This window comes from Dermochelys coriacea, chromosome 15 (assembly GCF_009764565.3).
Source record: "Dermochelys coriacea isolate rDerCor1 chromosome 15, rDerCor1.pri.v4, whole genome shotgun sequence".
In the NCBI taxonomy this organism is placed as follows: Eukaryota; Metazoa; Chordata; order Testudines; family Dermochelyidae; genus Dermochelys; species Dermochelys coriacea.
In genome coordinates, this window is record NC_050082.1 from 26,587,993 (window position 1) to 26,613,721 (window position 25,729).

Consider the following 25,729-nt stretch of genomic DNA (forward strand, 5'->3'; position numbering starts at 1 on the left):
GTAGCTTTGACAGTTTGTTTGCTGCTGTCTCTTCAGCAATACAACATATGTTTTTGCAGTTTGTCACTTTTATTGTGTTAGTCTGAGGTGCCACAAGTACTCCTTTTCTTTTTATTGTGTTGTGACAAATCATAACACTTAGCAAATTCCTGTGTTCAATAAAGTTGAGAATCTCACTTTTGCCATAAATCCCTATATATGAAGGTAGTAAATATACTATAGTACAATTTTGTATAGCACCTGCAATATAACATTACTACAGAACAATTTATGACTTAAAAAAACCCACATACATTATCAGGAGGACATAAACCTGTTAGCAAGACATGAAAGGCTACCGTGTGGTGAGTGCTCACCAGTCAGGTTCAGGGACCAACTCAGGCACACAGATATTAATAATGGACAGCAATACAAAATTGTGAGGTAGAAACAAAAAGGGAGTTCTTCCCCTCTTCTAGAGCCTTCTGTTTTCAGTGAAGAGGGATGAAATGGTGTTTGCTACTCTCTCACCAGCTTCTTTTTTTTTTTTTTTTTTTTGAATCCTACTCCTACATTAATAATTCTGGTGTCTGTCAGCTTTTCTTAGCAGCAGCATGAAATTGACATGATTCTCGACAGTGTCACTGTAGTAAGAGAAGGCCCTGAAACATAAATTCTTGTATCAGAGGCCCAGTCTAAGGCCTGAAGCCTGAACCAAAGTACTTCCAGGCAGTGATAAGCAAAGCTGGGCTGTGAGCCAGAGGCAGGTCCCACTCACAGAAGTTGGCAAGAAAAGGTTGTTAGAGGCATGTGCTCACACAAGTGCTAATGAGAGGAACTTGTGCCAAGACGGCAGCAAGACATTCCATAAACATAACAAGGAACAGACAGGTATATCTTAAAGACAGGGTCAAAAGGACAACATGATGGATTCGTTTGAACTATGATGAGTAATCGGTCCTGCAAAGGTATAAAAGTAGGTCCCAGAGAACATATCTTTGGCCAGCCTAGGGGGCAGTGGAGTGTCTTGCCACTGACTGAGCTGTGTCCATTGCCAGGGAGCACAAATTTGTAGTATGCCCTGTAGAGGCTATAGGAAACTATTACTGTGCTTCATTTGACAATAAAGCTGGCTTGGGCTCCTTTGTACCTTACTAGAGTCTGTGGTCTTTGGGGATTCTCTCAGGGTCTGCTATGTTAGCTATCTGCCCAGAGCTGGAGCAGCACAGACGGAACACGCACGCAGCCAACTGTTATCATCGAACAAGAGCGGAGCACCACACCGGTAGCTACCGACAACAGTCACTACTGAATAGAAATGGTGAAACTAATTAGTCTTGTTTAACTTGTTGCTGTTTGCCAAAGTTCTGGACCATGGCAAAGGCAATGAACATGCCTATTTGTAGAGACAGGAAAATGACACTGAATTGGCTTACATTCAGTTCACATTTGAAAGAGTATATCGACAAAGGAAAGGCAGAAACTTAGTAGATTTTGTCTGTTTTAATGAAAGCTTAAATTCCACAGAAATAGAACTTCCCCCTCCCCCCCATGCTGTGGGGGTGTAGGCGCAAGTAGCTTTTTCAAATCGTGGGTTAGTCCATGCAAATAAAAGTAAATTTATGTAGGTTATAGTAATATGTATTCTATAGATACAGTAGCACCTGTAGATATGGTGGGACAGGTGACAAGAAATAAAGCGGAAAGCAAAGCAAACCAACTGCTCATTGCAAAAGTTGAAAATGTGGAAACTATCAGTAGAACAAAGTAATTGTCAGAGTTGCTCTCTTTAAACCCTCTGAGCCCTACGTGTTAAATGCTCAATGAAAAGCAGATGAATTGTCTATTGCCACTCCTGATATGACCCATTTTCAGACTATGGGCTGACTTTTTTTAAATTGTATGTTTTTTTTGAAAATAGCAGTTCTACAAAGACCTTCAGACAATTATCGATAAGTTCCTCAGGAAATTTTTCTCTGTGATGTTTCAGAAGTGTGGTGATTGTGAAGAGGTGCATCGGTTAAAGAAGCTGGTGAATGATTTACAAGAATTGGTAGATCTCTACAGAAAGTACAGCTGCAAACTAGCGCTTTGTGATTTTGAAAAGGTAGCATTGCGGGCTTATTAAAAATAATATCTGAGTACTGTCTGTATGGTTAGCACGTCATAAAAATCACTGAGCCATAATAGTTCTGCAGATTATTGAGCATAGGATTTCAAGCCAAGAACTACATGGTAATAATCCCTGCTCTGACACAGACTTTTTGGTTTGTGTACACTTAATGGCATGTAGAGTATACTCAGCTAACATGGGTATAAATACCAGTGTAGATGGTGAGGCACTGCTTAGGTGTGTAGAGTACAAACATGCCAAACCTTTCTACGAGCCCAAACACTGCTTCCCATGTCTACAGTGCTATTTTTAGCAGTATAGTGTCCCGCAGCCTCCCCCCCATTCAGAACTTTTCACTGCTGCATGTAACTATGCACCACAGTGTGGACACAGCCCACTTTTAACTGCAGCATTGGCCACCCTCCTGCATCAACAGGTGAGTGAACTTGATGGGGCTAGCAGTGAAAAGGAGACAGTCCTAGTAGGAAGGGAGGGAGACACTCCCCAAACGACAATAGGTAGTGCCTCCCCCTGGGAATCTGAGACACCCATTGGCTGGCTGTGGGAGAGGAGTGCTGATTGGCCAGCATTTCCCAGATCCCAGAATTTAGCCCAGTTCACGGGCCATGTGGAGCCTTTTTTGGCTCTGTGCCAGCAGCCCACTCTACCACTCAAACTAGGAATAAGAACCTAGCCTGACAGATGCTGTGGGTCTAGCCAGTCAGCTGTTTGGGGGATCAGGAATGAGGTTTTTCCCATATGCCCATTGGCAAAGGACCAACAAGTTTTCCTTGCAGCACTTTCAAGCCACAGGGGGTTGAGTAGGAACACACTTAGTACCTGTAGCTGATCGCTGCTGACTCACCGGCATGGCACCTCCTGCTGGTCAGTCCAGGAATTAGCTTATCTAGCTCAGGAGCACCCTCCTCTGGCCAGTTTCTCCCTGCCCTTACCTGCCCCTCTGCAGTCCCTTTATCTCCACCACATATAGGCCCCACATCCCTCCTGGACCATGGTGCCCCTTACCTTGGAGTGCTGCCCCTCACCCAGGGAACCCCACTCCCCTGAGACCACCTCACCTCAGTGACTCACTGCTAGTTCTCATCTAGCCCCTTTATTCAGGGGCAAACTGCAGTCTGCAATGGCCACTCACCATTGGCTAGGGGGTTGGACCTGCTGCCTTTCCCTGCAGCCCCAGTACCTCCTTAGGCCTTCCTGTCAGGCCTCAGCCTGGGAGGTCACCAGGCCTGAGCTCCCCAGCTCAGCTTGCCCCTTCCTCAGCACTGCTCTGTTTAAGGGACCCTGTGCTTTGCGTCCAGTCCAGTCCAGTCCAGTCCAGTCCAGTCCTTTCCCTCCTAAGGCTGGAGTGAGACTGCCAGCCACCTAGCTCACAGCCCTTTTTATACCAACCCTAGCAGGCCTGGATTGGCTGCTACCTGCCTTCGCCTGATTGGCTCCTTGGGGTAGCTCTTTCCCAGAACTGGTTTTAACCCCTTTCTCCCCAGAGCGGGGTGCTCGCCCCCATACAGTACCTAACAGGTATTGGGGTGGAGTTGTTTATTCATCGCAACTTGCGTTGGGTTTCTAGTGCAATTAAGAGAATATCGTGAACGGTTCTCAGAGGTAAAAGACCTGGGATTTTGGTACTGGGCCTCGGGCTCAAGTGATAGGGTGAGACCTAGAGGCCTTTGAGGGCCAAGGTCCTCACCCTACTACACCCTCTGTCTCCCTTGTGGTGGGGAGGGTGATGAGACTTGGAGCTCAGGCCTGAGAGATTGGCTGAGTAGAGCCTACCCTGTGTTATGGGTCATGTAGTAAGGAGCCCTGTAACCCCTGCACTGGAACCAATTAAAAGCCTGGTATAAGAGAACATGGGTGATGGGCAGGTAGCGCCACTCCATTGTGTTAAAGTTGTGACCTGCTGCTTAATTCCATGCATGTGTCTGTCCTCATTTTGCCACTGTGTCCATATCAAGTAGCTACATGTACCTTACGTGCTGCTGCAAGTGTAGACAAGGCCTTTGACTTTGGGTAGATCATTTAATCTTGCTGTGCTTTGCTTTCCCTATACATAAGAATGGCCATACTGGATCAGACCAAAGGTCCATCTAGCCCAGTATCCTGTCTTCAGATAATGGCCCCTGCTAGGTACTTCAGAGGGAATTAATAGAACAGGTAATCATCAAGTCATCCATTCCCTGTCGCCCATTCCCAGCTTCTTGGAAACAGAGGCTAGGGATCCCATCCCAGTGAATAGCCATTGATGGACCTATCCTCCATGAATTTATCTAATTCTTTTTTGAACCCTATTATAGTCTTGGCCTTCACAACATCCTCTGGAAGAAAGTTCCACAGGAATAAAAATTTTAAACCTCCACAAAAGGGTGTCATGAAGTATGTTTATCGCATGGAAATGCTTTCAAGATATAAACTGCTATATATGTGTGATTAAGCATCGTCCCTTCCCCTATTCGTTTACAGTTTCTGATAGTGTCTATTGGGTGACAGTACAAGCTTGTAGTGGAGGAGAAATCAAAAGTTTAGCTCAACACAAGAAGGCTTTGTGGAAGAAGTCTGTAGGAGGTTTGGTTTTCTTTGGGCTGGGCAATGAACGTTAGGACCGAAGTTTTTCCTTTGACTTCAGTGGGCATTGGATAAGGCCCTTAGAGAAATGAAGGAAGAATGCTGTTTGTTGTGCTGTTCTAACATGCTGTGGAGCTCTTGTTTCTGTAATTGTTTTTCTGCCCCCTAGGAGAATGCAAGTACAATAGTATTCCGCATGTTTGATAAAGTTTTGGCACCAGAGGTCATTCCATCCATTTTGGAGAAATTTATAAAGCCATACATACGGGAACATAATCTACAACAGGATGAACTTCTCTTGCAGTATATAAAGGTATCCATTTTCCCTCCCTTTTTAAAGGGATGTTATTTTAGGCAAGAAATCAAGTATGATTGTTTGCTATTTACTCTTACAATTTAGGGCCAGCTTCTGATATCCTTACGCCTGTGTACAATCCCATTGTTATGAATGAAAAAATCTGGTCCTTAATGTTGTTTAAATTATGGAATGCTCCTGCCATAATTCTGAATGTTTAATATTAAACTTTATTTATCAAAATACTCAGGACTTGCTAGAACGTTGTTGTACACGATCTACATCAGTGTTTGAAACTGCGTGGGAGGCAAAGGCAATAGCTGTCATTGGCTGCATATCTGATACAGATGTAAGTACGTTAAATAAATTTACAAATGGATCTTAAGCTTGTTTGTTGTGTTATGAATCAAAAAATTATATTTATATTCAAGAATAGAATACATTGCGTGGTAGGAGTAAGGGATGGGCCAAATACTGTCCTGCATTTCAGTCAATCTTAGGAGGATTCTTTGCTTCATCTGGTGCCTTTTCCTTTAGTTAAGGCTGGGTTTTTTTCTGCTTTCCAGCTGTCCTGGTAGTTATGCAAGTGGCCTTCTGCAAGGTGCAGAGCCTCCTCGATTTTCATGTTTTCAGGGGGGGATCAGAGTGGTCTGATTTTGGAGAGCGTCCAGTGTGGTTGTGCATTGCATTATCATTGAGCCACCAGGATTACCTCAGTCACCATGGCTTTGTAGTTTTAGGTTTAACTTTTAGAAGAGTTGTTTCATTATCAGCAATTCTTTTTCTCGTATAATACTATGTTAAGTTACATATACATTTTTGGAAGCATTGCAGGAGCAACTTCCTGAGTCTTTTAGTCATTTAACAACAATTAGACCTACCTTCAAGAACTTTATACAAACTTGTAGCACACCTTGCATGATTTAATATTTTATTTAAAATTTTTGGAAGAAGCTCTCTAATCCCTTTTAATAAGGTTGCCAAAAGACAGAAACATAGAAAAAAATAAAGCATGCATCTTAGAGAACTTTAAAAACATAAAACACAGCAATAACATCAATGGGAGTTCTGCATTTGGAACTCTAACAGAATTGGGCTATAAATTATTCTGATAGTTTGAAGGCTTTCAGGGTGTGTCTGTGTTGTGTAAAACTTGGGGATACCTCCTTGTATAAATGGAGTTTGGGAAGGGAGTCATGGGTAAACTGTACTTGAAGGAATTATTTAATATAGAGCTTTGTTTTCATAGAAATTTGGGTTTCTTTGCAGCTGATATTTGATGCAGTACTGCAGGTAATGCATGGTGCTGTGGTGCCTTGGAGTGCCGCTGTGGAGCAGTTGGTGAAGCAGCATTTGGAAATGAAACATGTCAAGTAAGGGAACATTACTTAACTCCTTACACCTATCTCTTCAAAATCTTGTAAGATATTTTACTCTTTTTTTTTGTTTTGTTTTTTCTTTCAATTAGAATTCAGCATTGAACTCTTTACCTTTATTTTTAAAAAATTATGCAGTAAGAAGAAGCAAAGCTATTAATAATAGTGACACATCTATTTGTAGAGTGAAGTTATTGCAGGAAAGTTCCAGATTGATGGAGATGAAGAAGCTGTTACGGGGCTATGGAATAAGAGATACTAATCTTTTAAAGGACAAACAGATGATAATGGTAAGTGGAGAGATACTATTTTTATTTATATTTTTACTTTGCTTCTATGATATATATTCAAATAAAGATTACTACACAAGGCTTTGAGTATTTTGACAAGACTTTAGGGGCCAGACTTTGCACCCAGCAGCTCCCATTGTTCTGTTATTTCTTTTGAAAAGTCTGGCCCCTTCCGTTAGATAGTCTAAATGAGAGCCGAGCTCTACTGAAAAAAATCAGACCACACAAAGACAATCCAGAACAAGTAAAAATAAAATCAGCAAAACAAATGTAACTTTTAGTCCTCATTCTCCTGCTTTTGGGAGACAGGAAAATTTAAGAACTACTAAAATGGCTTGTTGGCTGGATTAGAAGTGAGCGTTTGTAGTCTACTGTTGAGACATGTTCAGAAAGGTGCTTATTAGTTCTTTCCATTGTTAATGCTACCACAGGCTATTATCCTGTACAAAGGAACCAAACACAAATAATATGAATGAGATGATTACAAAAGAAAGAAAATGTAGTCCTGCATTTTCTAATCCAAATGGGATTTTGTAACTACCTGTGGTTTGGTGCACTGTCCTTTTTCTTAATGAGATGCTTGGTAAAGAAAAACTCTATTCAATACAGATCTCTGCAAAGTATTTGAAAAGCAGTCTTAGTCTGCTTCCCACCCCCACCCGCCCCAATGCATCAGTGGCAATTCTCAGACAACTTTAGAGATTAGATCTCTAGCATTTCTCATGTCCCTTTGGCTCTGTCTATACTTATGGCTAGGTGTAGAATACAGACACTGAACACCCATGTGGCCATGGTCACTGGAGGCCTATACTGAGAATGCTTAATCAGGCAAATTGCAAAGAATAGGGCAGACGATCTCAAGACTGATGGTTTATTCTATAATTAGGGCCTCACCAAATTCACGGCCATGAAAAATGCGTCACGGACCATGAAATCTGGCCTATTCCAGTGAAATCTGGTCTTTTGTATACTTTTCCCCTATACTTACAGTTTTCATGGGGGAGACCAGTGTTTCTCAAACTGGAAGTCCTGACCCAAAAGGGAGTTGCAGGGTGTTGCAAGGTTATCTTAGGGAGGTTGCAGTACTGCCACCCTTACTTCTGCACTGCCTTCAGAACTGGGCAGCTGCAGAGCAGCGGCTGTTGGCTAGGCACCCAGCTCTGAAGGCAGTGCCCCATCAGCAGCAGTGCAGAAATAAGGGTGGAAATACCGTATCATGCCACCCTTACTTCCGAGCTGCTGCCTTCAGAGCTGGGCAGCCAGAGAGTGGTGGCAGCTGACTGAGGGCCCAGTTCTACAGGCAGCAGCGCAGAACTAAGGGTGGCAATACCATACCATGCTATCCTTTAATGTGGATAAATGTAAAGTAATGCACATTGGAAAAAATAACCCTAGCTACAAATGCAATATGATGGGGGCTAATTTAGCTACAACTAATGAGGAAAAAGATCTTGGAGTCATAGTGGATAGTTCTCTGAAGACGTCCACGCAGTGTGCAGCGGCAGTCAAAAAAGCAAACGGGATGTTAGGAATCATTAAAAAAGGGATAGAGAATAAGATGGAGAATATCTTATTGCCCTTATACAAATCCATGGTATGCCCACATCTTGAATACTGCATACAGATGTGGTCCCCTCATCTCAAAAAAGATATACTGGTATTAGAAAAGGTTCAGAAAAGGGCAACTAAAATAATTAAGGGTTTGGAACCGGTCAACTATGAGGAGAGATTAGAGGCTAGGATTTTTCAGCTTGGAAAAGAGGAGACTAAAGGGGGATATGATAGAGGTATATAAAATCATGAGTGGTGTGGAGAAAGTGAATAAGGAAAAGTTATTTACTTGTTCCCATAATATAAGAACTAGGGGCCACCAAATGAAATTAATGGGTAGCAGTTTAAAACAAATAAAAGGAAGTTCTTCTTCACTCAACGCATAGTCAACCCATGGAATTCCTTGCCTGAGGAGGTGTGAAGGCTAGGACTATAACAGGGTTTAAAAGAGAACTGGATAAATTCATGGGTAAGGAATGGTGTCCCTAGCCTCTGTTTGTCAGGGTGGAGATGGATGGCAGGAGAGAGATCACTAGTTCATTACCTGTTAGGTTCACTCCCTCTGGGGTACCTGGCATTGGCCACTGTCAGCAGACAGGATACTGGGCTGGATGGACCTTTGGTCTGACCCAGTATGGCCATTCTTATGTTCTTACTTCTGCGCTGCTGCTGACTGTGGCTCTGCTTTCAGAGCTGGGATCCCCACCATCAGTCACCGCTCTCCAGCTGCCCAGCTCTGAAGGCAGTGCTTCTGCAAGCAGCAGTGCAGAAGTAAGGGTAGCAGTACCGCTACCCACCCCCCACATGAAAACCTTACGACCGCCTCTCCCCCACATCTCCTTTTTGGGTCAGGACCCCTACAATTATAACACCATGAAAATTCAGATTTAAATAGCTGAAATCATGATTTTTTTTTAAATCATATGACCATGAAATTGACCAAAATGGACCATGAATTTGATAGGGTCCTATCTGTAATTAGATTTCACCAAGCCAGTAACTAAATAGCTTCTGTAATGCCTTACTGGTTATCAAGACGCCAAAATACAGTTCCCTTTAAGCATTCCAACCTTTGGCTCCCCTCCAGACAGTCAAGTCTAATATAGTGAGGGTTACTGAAAACCTTATTTGCCATATATGAAGTTCTACCAATCCCAAGAAATCAGATACATTACACACCAGGTCAGTGAATATTTCAGATCTTATCCACGTACATGCTTACAGCCAATCCTTATTAACTAAATCTAAGATTTATTAATAAAAAGTATTGCGATGGTTAAAGATCATTAAACATACAGATATGAATACAGTACTTAGGTCAGTTTCATAGCAGAGATGTTGAGGTTGCTGATTTGTAAAAATCCTTCTAGAATCAATTTAAAAGGTTATAGTCCAATAGGCTGTCCATGTGCAGAGTTTTTTCAAATTCTTCCATGAGAAATTGCAGGGATAATTCAGAATAGACCTGGAGACCTCAGTCTTGTGACTTAGACTTTCCGTGACAAAATTTAAGCAGATCTGAGATAAAACTGGATCAGGTATGACTTCCTTTCTAATGGAAGCAAGCTGTGGTCACAGCAGGGCTTCCTTGGCTGAAGAATAGGTAATGTATATTGTTGCTTTGAAGCTAATTCCTATTTCCTAGGCTTACACCAGAAACTAGTTGCATTCATTAGCACAGCGTTTCCCAAACTGTGTTCCACGGAACACTGGTGTTCCACATGATGTGAATAGGTGTTCCGTGAAAGAATCTAGAATTTAATTTTGACTCTTGCACTTGATTTTTGTACTACTTTATACGTGCTTTCCAGTTAGAAATTGTTAGTTCAAGTTATTTTAAATTTGTATTTTTGCTTTGTTTTATAAAATAAAATATATTTAAGCATAAATAATGCAATTTTTTATTTGAAAACCAAACGACTACAAAATAATATGATAAGTGTTCCGTAATAGGCTAAAAAGTGTTCCGTGGCCAAAAAAGTTTGGGAAATGCTGCATTAGCATAAGGCAATTAACCATCAGACAGGTTCACGGGTAGTCTACTACAAATTTCAAAGACAAATGAAGACAATTATATTATGCCACACGTTCCATCTAAATATTAATATCCCCTTTTCATTTCTGAATCAATAGAATATAGTCATGAAACATCATTGACAGGAACATAAGTTTAGCATCTGCAAGCTAAATTAGATCACATTGTTAAACTTCTAAGAAGAAATAGGTAAACATAGATAAATACAATTAGAATGACAGATTTCAGAGTAGCAGCCGTGTTAGTCTGTATTCGCAAAAAGAAAAGGAGTACCTGTGGCACCTTAGAGACTAACACATTTATTTGAGCATGAGCTTTCATGAGCTACAGCTCACTTCATCGGATGCATCTGATGAAGTGAGCTGTAGCTCATGAAAGCTCATGCTCAAATAAATGTGTTAGTCTCTAAGGTGCCACAAGTACTCCTTTTCTTTTTACAATTAGAATCTATTCTTAATTCTCTAACAATACAGGCCTACATTTCAAGGACTGTAGTCTATTTAACATGGCTTTTCTAACTATGAAGAAAGAATGGCCCCGTTTACCATTTCAGTACTCTTCTAATATGTCCTTAAAGGTTATGTTTGGGTCACGCAGCCTGCTGGTTGTTTTAACCCTTGCTGGCTCAGCATCACAGCCCAGCTAAGACGGGTATAAATAGCAGTGTAGTTGATGAGGCACTGCTTAGGCAAGTAAAATCCAGATGCACCAGAACTTTACGGTATGTACCCTGCATGGCTCTCTACATGCCCAGGGACTGCCTCCCACATCTACACTGCTATTTTTAGTAGCGTAGTGTACTGCTGCTTCCTTGATGCCAGAGCTTTTCCCTGCTGTAATGAAAGGCTCCAGCACTGGGGAAAAGCTCAGGCAGGGAGTCAAGGCCCTGGCAGTTCTACTTCTAAACATTTCCAGCAAGATTTAGTATCCATGTCTGTTTTCTTGTTTCAGAGACTCGTGAAATACATTCTTAAACAAGATACCCCTACTTCTTTGGAAGATGCTTTGAACATTGTAGCAGCATACATGTTGCCAAGTGTGGAAGTCTATATTTTGAGGATGGTGAACCTGATTGATCGAGATAGGGTATGAAAGTTTTAGTAGTCATTTGATCTCTACATTTAAAAATACTTGGGGCCTATTTTTCAGAACTGTGCACAGTTACTGCAGTTTGACAAACATCTGTGTATGCAATTCATTCAGTCATACTACTAACACTGGTTGTAGCCAGTATGATAGTATTGAAAATCAAGCCTATATATATATAGACTAAGATATGAGTAAGTTAAATTTATCATGGTTTTCCATGAACTAATGCATAGTCACTAAAAGCATGTGTACACTACAGAAACTACCATGTTTTGATATAAAGTGTAAAACATGGTAAATCCTCCTTCATTCACTGCCAGAAAGGATGAAAACAGTGTATGCTAAAATAAGGTATGCTAGAAATCTTCTAAGAAGCTTTTCTGCAGTTGCTGTTGAGTGTGGTTGACTTTCTCCAAGCCAGCAAGAAAAAAAAAAAGTAATTTCTGGCTTGGCAGAATTGCCATATTTGACACAGGATGTCAAAACCAGTCGGTTTCCATGTTTTAAAGAAGGCCTAAGAGTTGGAGTATGTCACAAACCATTTTTTGTGGGAAGGGGTATTGAGCAACTCTGTACTAGCACAAACATCCTCCTTCTGCATCCCTATGACTAGCAAGTGGTTTCCTCTTCTGCAGAGCTTTCTGACTGGACAATTTAGGTCACAGTTCACCAAAGCACTTAAGCACATCCTTAAGTCCTATTGATGTCAGTGGAACTCAGGAATGTGCTGAACCTTCAGCATGCATTAGTAGGGAATTCAAGGCTTTAGTAATGCTGCATTATGATAGGAGACTGTTTAGTCATTGAATTGCTGGTCACCTTTATCTATGATTTAAGGCTAAGATTTTGTCATGGTTATTTTTAGTAAAAGTCACGGACAGGTCACTGGCAATAAACAAAAATTCATGGAAGCCGTGACCTGTCTGTGACTTTTGATGCAGCAGCTCCATGGTTTCCCCCACCACCATAGTGACCGGGAGTTGTGAGGTTCCCTTTCTGCCTGCGGCAGCTGGAAGCTTCAGGGTGAACATATTTCTCAAAAAGAAAATGGGATGCCCCGAGCCACTAGCTGGAGGTTTCCCCTCTCCCCCCACACAAGGCTGTCACCTATCACTGGAACCTTGAGGAGGGCCCCCTGTTACTGCTGTCACTGGAACCCTGCCAGGGCCCTGCTGGCTGCCAGCCCTAGAGTCCCACAGCCCCTGCGTCTGATGCGGAGAATGTCAGGGAGATCTCTGGAAGTCATGGATTCCGTGACTTCCATGACCTCCGTGACATAAAGGTAGCCTTATCTATGATTATTCTTGCATATCAGGATCTGGGTCTAGGATATTCGTCCCTGTAATGGACCTGCAGTGTGGTAGGCTCCTCTAACTGAGGAAAGGAACCAGACAGGCCCCTCCAAAGTACAGTTTCCGACCTTAAAAATCTGAAAGTCACTTTTTCAACACTAACCAACTTCTGCTATTCCACTCTCTTACCAGCATGTGGTAATAAAAGTAGTCAGACTTGTGTAGTGCTGTAAATGTAGAAGCATTGTACAAATGCTATCTAATCAACGGTTTTGCAAGAACTCTAAAAGAAATTGCTTTTTTCTTTACCTATTGTAATTATCAACAAATAAACTTGCAGTTTAGCTACCCTCAGATCTCTGAATCAAAGGATCTACACCCGGTAAAAACTATTCTGGGATGTTAGAGAGTTTGTATGTTATGGCAAACTGTCTGTTCTATAAAAGGGGAGATTTAATAGACTCCCCAAGTAGTAAATTGAACTTAAAAAGTCTCTCATCTGATGGGGCACCATTATTATGTCAGACAGTAAAGAGATGAGATAATATGCATAAGATAACTGACAAGAAAATTCAAGTTCTTTCAACAGCAAATACTAAGTCTTGTCAAACTATTTTTGACTTATGCCTTAAAACTTTTTGTTTTCAGGAAGAGGAATCTCTAAACTTATTAAAATCTCTGCCTCTTGCTGAAGCTGAGAAAGTTGCAGAGAGATTGTCTATATGGGCACGACTGGTATTACAGAAAGAAGCAGATAATTCTGAAGAGGTACTAACTAATTTAACTTCACAAAATACATGTACGTTGATCATTCTAAATGCTGCTTTTAACACATGTAGAAAAAGAGGGTGATTAATGGAGAATTGGTAAAAGCTAATATACCTTTCAGAGATATAAAGGTGCATATCTTTTGTTTTCTGTATCCATTCATCCATTTGTAAAAAAGCAAATGATGTAAGGTAAAACCACTTTGTCAGAAATGTTCCCCATATTTTTGAGGCACATTTCATCTTGATACAGAGACTTGCATAGTTGCCTCCCATGAGTATTAATTAAATTACAAATGTAAATGCTAATGCATTACAGCTAATTTTACCCATCTGTAAATTCAGGATTCAACAAACAAATATGGCTCAAATAATTTTAAAATAAATTTTGTCTAAGATCTAAAAAAAGTTTGTAAATGGTATAGTATTGACATGTGCCAAAATTACATAAAATTCTCCTTCGGGGAGTGTCCCTGTGGGTGCTCCACTTTAGGTGTCTTGGTGCCCTAAGCTTCTAGTCAGAGACTTGTGATAGCAGTGCCACGGTTGGCCTTGCACGCGCGGTAGCTGTCTCGCTCTGCTCCGTGTGGTTACTCTGCGCGCGCGACCAGTTATTACCCAGTTCCTTCTCTACTGCCTTTGGTTTCGGTTGGAACAATAGCAGCGCCCTTAACATCTCTCATATTCCTCTGATTTCTTCCTCTTTCTTAGTTATTTACCTCATTGATTTCTGCTTTCATTTTTGTTCTGTTTACCATTTTAATTAAAAAAAAAAATCTCCCTTTTTTTCTCCCCGCCTCAGGCGGGCAGTTGCCCAAGAGGCATTAGACTGGGATTATTCCCATTCTCTATTCAGTTTAGCTTCTCAGACATGCCTGGCTCTCCAGGTTTCAAACGCTGTCTGACCTGCAGACTTTCAATACCAGTGGCCGACAACCACGCGCAGTGTGTCTGTTGCCTGGGGGAGACACACCTTTCCCAAAAGAAAGAAATTCACATCGAGGACAAGGAAGGCTACGGACCTTCAACTAAAGCTATTAATGATGGAGAGATCCCTCTGACCTGCCTCCGACCCCAAGTCCAGGACCTCGCCAGTCCTCACCTGCAGCTAAGGTCCTTGGTCCTAAAAAAGCCACAAAAAAATGGTCTCACTCTTCACCACACCATGATTCCCTCCTAGAAAGTGATCTCCAACCACAAAAACTGCCCCAGTACTGATGGTACCAAGAGCTCTGGACTGCGAGGCACCGGGGCCGTACAGTACCGAGACGTCCCAAGGATCAAAAGACCTGGTGAAGTCTAGCTCTCATAGGAGCAAAACTAAGCCTCCTAGCTCAATTCCGAGGGAACCAAACAAACCTCAGGCACAGAGCAGCGCTACGGCCCACACCCTAAATTCATATCTAAGGTCACCTCCCTCTTCCATCTCAACAAACCCATTTACTTACCTGTATTCTTTCCCAAGCTGCACGCAGATAACAGGGAGGCGTCCCTCCGCACACTAGACATTCACAGAGCGCTGGCGTTCTATGTAGAGAGAACAAAAACATTCAGGAAATCGTCTGGGCTATTCATATCCACAACAGAACGATCAAGAGGCCAAACCATTTCCAAACAGAGACTTTCTAAATGGATCTCTAATTGTATCAAGTTATGTTACCAAAATTACAATCTGCAAGTTCTTCTGGACTTCGCACACACTCCACTACAGCTATGTCCACATCGATAGCCTTTCTCAAAGACGTACCCATCATTGATATTTGTAAAGCAGCGACCTGGGCATCGCCCCATACTTTCATCAAACATTATGCCCTGGAACAGCAGTCAGCTGCAGATGCTCACTTTGGACTATTGGTGCTCTCCACCATGTATACATCAACTCCGAAGCCCTTCCTCCCCACCAAGGGGCACTGCTCTTCAGTCACCTAAAGTGGAGTGCCCACAGGGACAATCCTAGAAGAAGAAGAAGAGAAGGTAACTCACCTTGTGCAGTAACTGAACTTGTTCGAGATGGTTGTCCCTGAGGGTGCTGCACTACCCACCCTCCTCCGCTCTACTTTGGAGTTTCAGCTTGATCCTCTGGGGGTAGGAAGAAGGAACTGGGTAATGGTTGGTTGCACGTGCAGGGTAACTGCTCAGAGTGGCACAAGATGGCTGCCGTGCGTGCGTGGCCAACCAAGCACTGCTACCACAAGTCTCTGACTAGAAGTACAGGGCACCAAGACACCTAAAGTGGAGCACCCACAGGGACAACCATCTCAAAGAACCTCAAAGCTTGTCTATGCTACCGTGCGGGGTCGATCTAAGATATGCAACTTCAGCTACGTGAATACCGTAGCTGAAGTCTACGTACTTAGATCTACTTACCGCGGTGTCTTCACTGCGGTAAGTTGACAGCTGATGCTCTCCCGTCGACTCCGCTTGCGCGTCTCATTCTGGTGGAGTACCGGAGTCGACAGTAGAGCACTCAGCCGTCGATTTATCGTGTCTATACTATTGCGACCCCTGCTGGATTGAACGCTGCCCACCGAGGGGAGTTACAAAGTGAGTAACCTTCTCTTTCAATACTTGCAAGTTATGGATATGCACTTTCACTTGTAAGAATAAAATGTAATTTTAAAAATGGCTATTCTAGGCTCTTGATTTTGTTATTGTCTAACTAAATTACCGGGTGTGTGTTTTTTTTCGTTTTGTTTTGTTTTTTCAAATCTCATTTATAATCCAGTAAATTGCTGTGACTATGGTAAATAATTTTGATACTACAATGTTACATGTACAAAGTATACGTATTTGCATTATTGAATTTTTGTTTCCTTTACTTTTGGATTCAGTAATATAAATCCTAGAAAAATAAGTAGTCTTGATAATGAAAGCTTGAGAGGTCTCTACCTGACATTGGTAGAAATGTCTGAATATTGCCTATATTAGATGTAATTGTGATGGCAGCAGAATTAGTTAATCTGAGCTGTGTACCTAAGACTATTTACCCACAAAAGGCTGAATGAAATATTAACTTATCACTTTTTTTTTCCAGCGCAAAACACAAATGTGTATAACAAAGACACTTGTGGAGGTTCTTAAATTCCTGCTTAGCATTCAGAAAGGTAAGTTGTAACTTACCCCTTTATGTATTATCCCAGTAAGTAGCTCAATAAGTAACTATTTTTCCTATCTTACAGAAAATCCTCTGAAGGAAGATGAATGTAAAGCAAACTTAAAAATGTTTGAAACACTTGCTAGCTTGCAGGTAAGTATTTTATAGTTACAAAAAATTAAAATAAGTTTGAAATTACCCTGAGTAATGTTATTAAATGATGCATTTTTTAAAATGCATCCTATTAAAATGTAATTTTAGCTACTACTTTACTATGTTCTCTGTGTGTAATAGTGGCTTACAAATAAATTTAAAATGTTCAAATGGCTATGGATGATGAAGATTGATCAACAGATTTTGTCATTTAAAATATTATTTCCATGCTAGTATTTTAGGGAATATAAAGCATAGTGGATAAAATAAATAAATATATATTTTTTAAAAACACACATTAACCCTGATTTTATTTACATTAAATATGTTTCTCTTTTTTACTTTTAAACAGGTTTATTTTTAATTTGAAATTATGACAACCTATGTTAAGACCTAAACTTAGTATATCTTAAATTTAATAAAACTAATGTGCTGCATCAGTAAGCCCTCCTCAAATTTTTATGAGTTAAAGGGTTCTGATTATTTAATTATATACAGAATCAGAGGGAAAATATCAGCTCAAATTGTATTAAATGTCTCAAATGTCATGTACGATATTCAGTATCTATATTATTTTCAGTCTTTACAATTCCAATTTCCATCTAAATGCAGCTTGACAGAAGTTGTGAATAAAAAATCATATAGTAAATAAGAAATGTGACTCCCATTTCTGACATAATAAAAAATTTAAAAATTAAGAATTTTGAATAAATGTATCTTGAGCTTTATAACTGCTTAAATAAATATGTATAGATATAGTATATCCTCCTGGTTACCAAAAAGTGAAGTGTGAAACTTAGTGTAAAAACTATATTTAGTTGCAAATCAATGAGAATGAACCTTTCTTTGGGAAAATAGCCCAAGAAAACAAAATTAAAATGGATTTAAATCAAGGTTTCTTGCTTGCTGATTTAAATCAGTCCATCCTGGTCTAAAGTTCCCTGGGCATATGTTTTTGGTGGCTGAAAAACATTCATACCACTTAATCTTGAGTTAGGGCATATCTACACGGTGCGGCAAGACACATGCTAGGGGTATTCGCAAAAAGAAAAGGAGTACTTGTGGCACCTTAGAGACTAACAAATTTATTAGAGCATAAGCTTTCGTGAGCTACAGCTCACTTCATCGGATGCATTTGGTGGAAAAAACAGAGGAGAGATTTATATACACACAGACAGAGAACATGAAACAATGGGTTTATCATACACACTGTAAGGAGAGTGATCACTTAAGATAAGCCATCACCAACAGCAGGGGGGGGAAGGAGGAAAACCTTTCATGGTGACAAGCAGGTAGGCTAATTCCAGCAGTTAACAAGAATATCAGAGGAACAGTGGGGGGTGGGGTGGGAGGGAGAAATACCATGGGGAAATAGTTTTACTTTGTGTAATGACTCATCCATTCCCAGTCTCTATTCAAGCCTAAGTTAATTGTATCCAGTTTGCAAATTAATTCCAATTCAGCAGTCTCTCGTTGGAGTCTGTTTTTGAAGCTTTTTTGTTGAAGTATAGCCACTCTTAAGTCTGTGATCGAGTGACCAGAGAGATTGAAGTGTTCTCCAACTGGTTTTTGAATGTTATAATTCTTGACGTCTGATTTGTGTCCATTCATTCTTTTACGTAGAGACTGTCCAGTTTGGCCAATGTACATGGCAGAGGGGCATTGCTGGCACATGATGGCATATATCACATTGGTAGATGCGCAGGCGAACGAGCCTCTGATAGTGTGGCTGATGTGATTAGGCCCTATGATGGTATCCCCTGAATAGATATGTGGACAGAGTTGGCAACGGGCTTTGTTGCAAGGATAGGTTCCTGGGTTAGTGGTTCTGTTGTGTGGTGTGTGGTTGCTGGTGAGTATTTGCTTCAGATTGGGGGGCTGTCTGTAAGCAAGGACTGGTCTGTCTCCCAAGATCTGAGAGAGCGATGGCTCGTCCTTCGGGATAGGTTGTAGATCCTTGATGATGCGTTGGAGGGGTTTTAGTTGGGGGCTGAAGGTGATGGCTAGTGGCGTTCTGTTGTTTTCTTTGTTGGGCCTGTCCTGTAGTAGGTGACTTCTGGGTACTCTTCTGGCTCTGTCAATCTGTTTCTTCACTTCAGCAGGTGGGTACTGTAGTTGTAGGAATGCATGATAGAGATCTTGTAGGTGTTTGTCTCTGTCTGAGGGGTTGGAGCAAATGCGGTTATATCGTAGCGCTTGGCTGTAGACAATGGATCAAGTGGTATGATCTGGATGAAAGCTAGAGGCATGTAGGTAGGAATAGCGGTCAGTAGGTTTCCGATATAGGGTGGTGTTTATGTGACCATCGCTTATTAGCACCGTAGTGTCCAGGAAGTGGATCTCTTGTGTGGACTGGTCCAGGCTGAGGTTGATGGTGGGATGGAAATTGTTGAAATCATGGTGGAATTCCTCAAGAGCTTCTTTTCCATGGGTCCAGATGATGAAGATGTCATCAATGTAGCGCAAGTAGAGTAGGGGCATTAGGGGACGAGAGCTGAGGAAGCGTTGTTCTAAGTCAGCCATAAAAATGTTGGCATACTGTGGGGCCATGCGGGTACCCATCGCAGTGCCGCTGATTTGAAGGTATACATTGTCACCAAATGTGAAATAGTTATGGGTCAGGACAAAGTCACAAAGTTCTGCCACCAGGTTAGCCGTGACAGTATCGGGGATACTGTTCCTGACGGCTTGTAGTCCATCTTTGTGTGGAATGTTGGTGTAGAGGGCTTCTACATCCATAGTGGCTAGGATGGTGTTTTTAGGAAGATCACCAATGGACTGTAGTTTCCTCAGGAAATCGGTGGTGTCTCGAAGATAGCTGGGAGTGCTGGTAACGAAGGGCCTGAGGAGGGAGTCTACATAGCCAGACAATCCTGCTGTCAGGGTGCCAATGCCTGAGATGATGGGGCGTCCAGGATTTCCAGGTTTATGGATCTTGGGTAGCAGATAGAATACCCCAGGTCCTGGCTCCAGGGGTGTGTCTGTGCGGATTTGTTCTTGTGCTTTTTCAGGGAGTTTCTTGAGCAAATGCTGTAGTTTCTTTTGGTAACTCTCAGTGGGATCAGAGGGTAATGGCTTGTAGAAAGTGGTGTTGGAGAGCTGCCTAGTAGCCTCTTGTTCATACTCTGACCTATTCATGATGATGACAGCACCTCCTTTGTCAGCCTTTTTGATTATGATGTCAGAGTTGTTTCTGAGGCTGTGGATGGCACTGTGTTCTGCATGGCTGAGGTTATGGGGTAAGCGATGCTGCTTTTCCACAATTTCAGCTCGTGCACGTCGGCGGAAGCAGTCTATGTAGAAATCCAGGCTGCTGTTTCGACCTTCAGGAGGAGTCCACCTAGAATCCTTCTTTTTGTAGTGTTGGCAGGAAGGTCTCTGTGGGTTAATATGTTGGTCAGAGGTGTGTTGGAAATATTCCTTGAGTCTGAGACGTCGAAAATAGGATTCTAGGTCACCACAGAACTGTATCATGTTCGTGGGGGTGGAGGGGCAAAAGGAGAGGCCCCGAGATAGGACAGATTCTTCCGCTGGGCTAAGAGTATAGTTGGATAGATTAACAATATTGCTGGGTGGGTTACGGGAACCATTGTTGTGGCCCCTTGTGGCATATAGTAGTTTAGATAGCTTAGTGTCCTTTTTCTTTTGTAGAGAATCAAAGTGTGTTTTGTAAATGGCTTGTCTAGTTTTTGTAAAGTCCAGCCACGAGGAAGTTTGTGTGGAAGGTTGGTTCTTTATGAGAGTATCCAGTTTTGAGAGCTCATTCTTAATCTTTCCCTGTTTGCTGTAGAGGATGTTGATCAGGTGGTTCCGCAGTTTCCTTGAGAGTGTGTGGCACAAGCTGTCAGCATAGTCTGTGTGGTATGTAGATTGTAATGGATTTTTTAATGGATTTTTTCCATTAAAATTAAATTAAATGAAATATCCTATGAGTGCTACAGAAACGGAGATGTATCAGTGACACTACTTTAAACTAGGTTTCAGAGTAGCAGCCGGACGTCAAGAATTATAACATTCAAAAACCAGTTGGAGAACACTTCAATCTCTCTGGTCACTCGATCACAGACCTAAGAGTGGCTATACTTCAACAAAAAAGCTTCAAAAACAGACTCCAACAAGAGACTGCTGAATTGGAATTAATTTGCAAACTGGATACAATTAACTTAGGCTTGAATAGAGACTGGGAATGGATGAGTCATTACACAAAGTAAAACTATTTCCCCATGGTATTTCTCCCTCCCACCCCACCCCCCACTGTTCCTCTGATATTCTTGTTAACTGCTGGAATTAGCCTACCTGCTTGTCACCATGAAAGGTTTTCCTCCTTCCCCCCCCTGCTGTTGGTGATGGCTTATCTTAAGTGATCACTCTCCTTACAGTGTGTATGATAAACCCATTGTTTCATGTTCTCTGTGTGTGTGTATATAAATCTCTCCTCTGTTTTTTCCACCAAATGCATCCGATGAAGTGAGCTGTAGCTCACGAAAGCTTATGCTCTAATAAATTTGTTAGTCTCTAAGGTGCCACAAGTACTCCTTTTCTTTTTGCGAATACAGACTAACATGGCTGCTACTCTGAAATGCTAGGGGTATGATTCTTAGGATTCTTACTAGACAGGAACTGTGGTCCAATGGGCAGAGCACCTTAACGGTACAATTTTAAATGGTCTTACATTAAAGAACACCAGGGAACTTTTATTGGGCACTTTCAGGGTCGCAGGGTTTACACAGACCAATTAATGCACAACACTTTAATGTGCTTTAGAAATCACACCTCCATAATGTGCATTGCCTTGTTGTGTTGACATGCCCTTAGTGATGTTGATGTTCATCATTACTTTTATGGCATGCTCAAAGCTAGTCACTGCCTTGTTAGCAGTGATTTGCCCAAAGCCATGCTGTGAGTCATTTGCAGAGTTGGGATTAAAACTCAGAAATCTTTTCCTGTTTTCTGTTAATGTGCTCTGTTCCAGTCCCCTTCTAGTGTAGGTTATAGGGCTAGCCTGCTTGCTTGCGTATATATATATTTTTTGTGGTTTTAATTGTTCATTTTATTATAATAGGTTTATAGGTTTATATTAAAGTAGTTTGGCTGTAATGCAAGGGACCGACAAGCCATATCCTGTATGTTGAGCTAAGGCAAAGTTAGCATACATACGTTTGGGACTAGATAAATAGCAGTAAGTTAAGCATAAGGTTCATATATGGCTATAACCTTTAACTTAAATAGATAAAGGATGTGTTAAAGTAGGCTGGCTTAGGGAGCTTTCTGAAGTTCATGCCCTCGGTAAACAGATACGCCACAAGGAAAGAACCAAAATAACCGGAAAAACAAAAATAACCAATGTAAAAATAATTTAATATTATTAATATGTAGGTATATGTTATTAATACATACAAACATACCCACCTATAAAGTGTACCCCAACATTTTGATGGCTAAGAAAACTAAGTTTGGTCATGGAAGAAGGGCTCAAGCACCCATGCCCTATAAGAGGGATGACCCACTATGCCAAGGAGGCATCTAAGCGTCTAAGCTGCTTCTTCTAAGTTTTGTGTTTCTGAGCTTCGGAGCTTTTTTACTAAGTTTTCTAAGCACCAAGCTTCTTCGTTCTTAGTTTATTAGTCTGTTTGTTTTAATTTTAAGTTTTAAGTCAGTTATGTAAAATTCTAAGTTAGCTTCAATAGCTTTTAGCTCTCTAGCTTCTAAGCTCTGTATCCCCCACTCAAAAAGTGAGAAACCTGAGGCAAGGCTGGAACTTCGTAAAAACTTAAACAAAACAAATTTCTAAAGTAAGTCACATGAGTAAGAAGGTTCTGTTCTATTATTTTACTTTTTGTTGCAGGAGGACTTTGATATCTTTATTTCAGTCAAGGATTATGGGAATCATTTGTTGATGTCTCAGCTCCTTGAAGAGCACATAAAAGCCTATGAAAATATCCAATCCATGGCAAAATCTAAAAAAATGCAAGCAACAAATTCCAAAGATGATAGTAAAACAAAGAACCGTTCCACTGAATCGAGACTTTACAGATTAGCTTTGCTTCTGCAAAGGACAGAGCAAGAGTTGGGGGCAAAGCTGGCACTGAGGTCATTAGATGCTGGAAAAATTGAAGAGGCACTAAAGATATGCAGGTAAAATTTCAGAAGAGTTTAGGACTGGTTAGCATTAAAGTAAGAAGAAGTATGCAGTAAACTATTTCTGGTACTCTGCAATAGCTGGTAGCTGTAATGCAAAGGCAAGATTGACTAGAGGGAAGAGGAGCCACACAGCAGATCCACTTATGCAATATACTGAGTTGTGTACAAGACTGCAAGAGTAGGTTCACCTTGGATTGTTTGGAGCCTCCCCATGTGTTTTTCCATGACATGGTTATTAATGCCATCCTCTTTACTAAGGCTAGGTCTACACTAAAAAGTTAAGCGATGTAGGTGAGTCGACCTAGGAGTGTGAAAAATTCACACCCATGAATGACATAGTTAAGTTGGCCTAACCCCCCAGCATAGACAATGCTAGGTCAACAAAATTATTCTTCCGTCGACCTCCCTACCACCTCTCGGGGAGGTGAATTAACTACAGCAACAGCAGAACTCCTTTCCTTGCTGTAGAGAATATCTACACTGACGCACTACAGCAGCGCAGCTGGAGCACTGCAGCTGTGCCGCTGCAGCTTTTCTAGTGAAGATAGCCGAAGTAAAGGATCTCAGTAACACAGCTGAGCGAGGGTGTGTATTATAGCAATTTAATACTGTTGTATTGGATGAAGAATCCTTCAAGTAGACAATATTAGCCAGCCACTATATATAGCTGAGCTTCTTGAGTCCCATGAATACAGGGAAACCATCCAAACCCTAAGCTATCCTGTCTTTGGTTGCTGAAACTCTTTAATCAACACACCTGTTTAGTTAGGGCCCTCAGTTACTTTTCAATTATCTTCCTGAAAATGGCACAAAATGGAAGTTAAACTAAAATAATTTATAACCAATAACTAATTTCACAACAGTCCGTAGTTATAGACAAGGTAAGCACTTGTCCTTTTTCTTGCATATCAGTTTATTCAGATTTCAGGCCCAGCAGCACCACCTATTGAAGAGCTAATTCACTTCTAAGATTTTGTTGGATTAATATTAATACCTCAAAAGGAAGACAAGTTATGAGTTTGATCTTAAATAAAAATCTAGCATTAATTTTACCTTTTTTTCATTAAAGAGATTTATATGAACATCACTGTAATGAACAAACAGGGAAGTTGCTGTTTTTAGCTTGCCAAAAGCTTTGTCATATGTTGGGAGCTGATGTTCCAATGATCACACCTAAAGGACTGAACTTTCCAGCCATGATAAATGAGATGGCGTGCCAAGCAGCTACAATATGCAGTCCAGGTAATCCAGTATCATAGTTTCTTATTTGTGTTCATGTTGAAATGTAGATTTTCAGACAAATCACTTTTCTATGAAATATGAAAACAAAAAGTGAATTTCTATGCATGCATACCTCGTAAAAATGGGTGAGACCAAATCGTGATTTTCTTTATAATAGAGTATATATAACTTAAATAAAAGAATGACAATAACTTCAATTTCTCACAGATCTGTTATTAGATTCTCTGGAGCTATGTAAATATACATTGGCTGCTAAGGAAATTTACGGGCAATGCCAAATAGAAAACTATGGATTTATAGCAAAGGTAACATCTTTCAATTTAAACAATTTGAGGCTTAAATTTTTCTTTTACAATGGTTTATGAAATATTCACTGTTTGTGCATCTTTGTCAACTTGCCGAGGAATACCTAATCATAGATGCTAATTAGCTACTGCCATCCATATCTAAATGATATTATCAACTCCTCTGCCTCATGTCTCCTATATCTCAGAACAAAAACTATTGTATCTTATTTATGCATCTTGTCTTGCCAAAGCATCTGTTTGTGTACCATTATTAATACTCTTAATGTAATGTCTATTAATTTCTGTTGCCAAGACGGCTTGAAATCATAGAACACTGATTCTGAAAAAGCTTTTACAAAAAGTGGTGAGGTTATACAATGATATGTATGTGGGTGGTGGGTTTTTTGATAAATACATGTCGAACTTGGAGATGCTCCCATCAGTTAACATGTTAACAACTTTTAAGATACCATTCAAGAGTTTGATCTATCCATTCGTTACTGTTTTTGTTGTTTGTTGATGGCCAACAGCAGTTTGGGCTGTGCAGAATGTAAGGATCTTACAGTCTAACTATCATTGACCAAACGGGTGGAACAAATAAAGGCACTTATGGCCTGGTGCAAAACTCACTGAAGTCAATGGGAATCTTTCTACTGACTTTAATGAGCTTTTGATCAGCCCCTGATTTGGGATTCGAGAGTCCAATCTTAAAAGGTTAATTTTCAGTTCCATTTAGTTCTTGTGAAAACTAATATTAGAAAATGCAAATGTTCTCTGGAATGCTAACAATAAATGAATATACTTTAATGCACTGGTTAGTATTTTTAAAAAAATAATGCACATGGAAATTGTGCCTGAAACACACATACAGGGGCACCTGGCCAACCTCCATTAATTCAAAGGAAAATTAGTTGGGATTAAATATATGGGATTGAAAATTCAAAACAAAAACACAAGATTTTTGTTTTTTGTTTTTAAAAGCCAAATTAAAAAACATCTCCCTTTCAACATTAGTGGACGTTATGCCCACAAAAGAAGTAGGGACTGTCTTTCATTCCCAGTTCCCAGCAAAAACAAGTATCTTGAGGTCATATTTTCAGACATGAGCATCTTTTCTTCCTAAATTTGGAAACTTGATCTGTAATGTCATGCAATTCATTCATTTTATAATCATGCGTACTTTTTAGCTGATACCTTTATGGAACTTCACAAGCATTTTATTACCTGTTCATATTTTTTGCAATGTGTTAATTTAGGCAGCATCTTTTGGAGCTGATAAAGATCCTTATGAAGAATGGACTTATGATGATTTCTTTAGTGAAGATGGAATAGTTCTTGATCCACAGATGGCGCTCCCAGTTGCATATGAAACTATTTCTTCCCTTGTGCCTGTTGCTGGTAATCTTTATTCCTTAATGTTATGTTAGTGTACAGTCTTTATC

General features: G+C 40.7%; 1 protein-coding gene across 8 annotated transcripts in view; it reads left to right on the forward strand.

The window, feature by feature from the left end:
- Positions 1–25,729, forward strand: part of KNTC1 (kinetochore associated 1) — an 85,382-nt gene that overhangs the window by 24,897 nt on the left and 34,756 nt on the right. For 7 of the 8 annotated variants that reach the window (XM_043498324.1, XM_043498322.1, XM_043498321.1 and 4 more), the window contains 13 exons: positions 1,970–2,086; positions 4,845–4,988; positions 5,221–5,319; positions 6,240–6,343; positions 6,531–6,636; positions 11,174–11,308; positions 13,252–13,371; positions 16,405–16,474; positions 16,550–16,617; positions 22,463–22,752; positions 23,828–24,000; positions 24,208–24,305; positions 25,544–25,685. In XM_043498324.1, coding sequence (XP_043354259.1) covers positions 1,970–2,086; positions 4,845–4,988; positions 5,221–5,319; positions 6,240–6,343; positions 6,531–6,636; positions 11,174–11,308; positions 13,252–13,371; positions 16,405–16,474; positions 16,550–16,617; positions 22,463–22,752; positions 23,828–24,000; positions 24,208–24,305; positions 25,544–25,685 — 1,666 coding nt within the window. The remainder of the gene's footprint in view (positions 1–1,969; positions 2,087–4,844; positions 4,989–5,220; positions 5,320–6,239; positions 6,344–6,530; positions 6,637–11,173; positions 11,309–13,251; positions 13,372–16,404; positions 16,475–16,549; positions 16,618–22,462; positions 22,753–23,827; positions 24,001–24,207; positions 24,306–25,543; positions 25,686–25,729) is intronic. The other variant, XM_038373336.2, reaches the window with a different exon arrangement.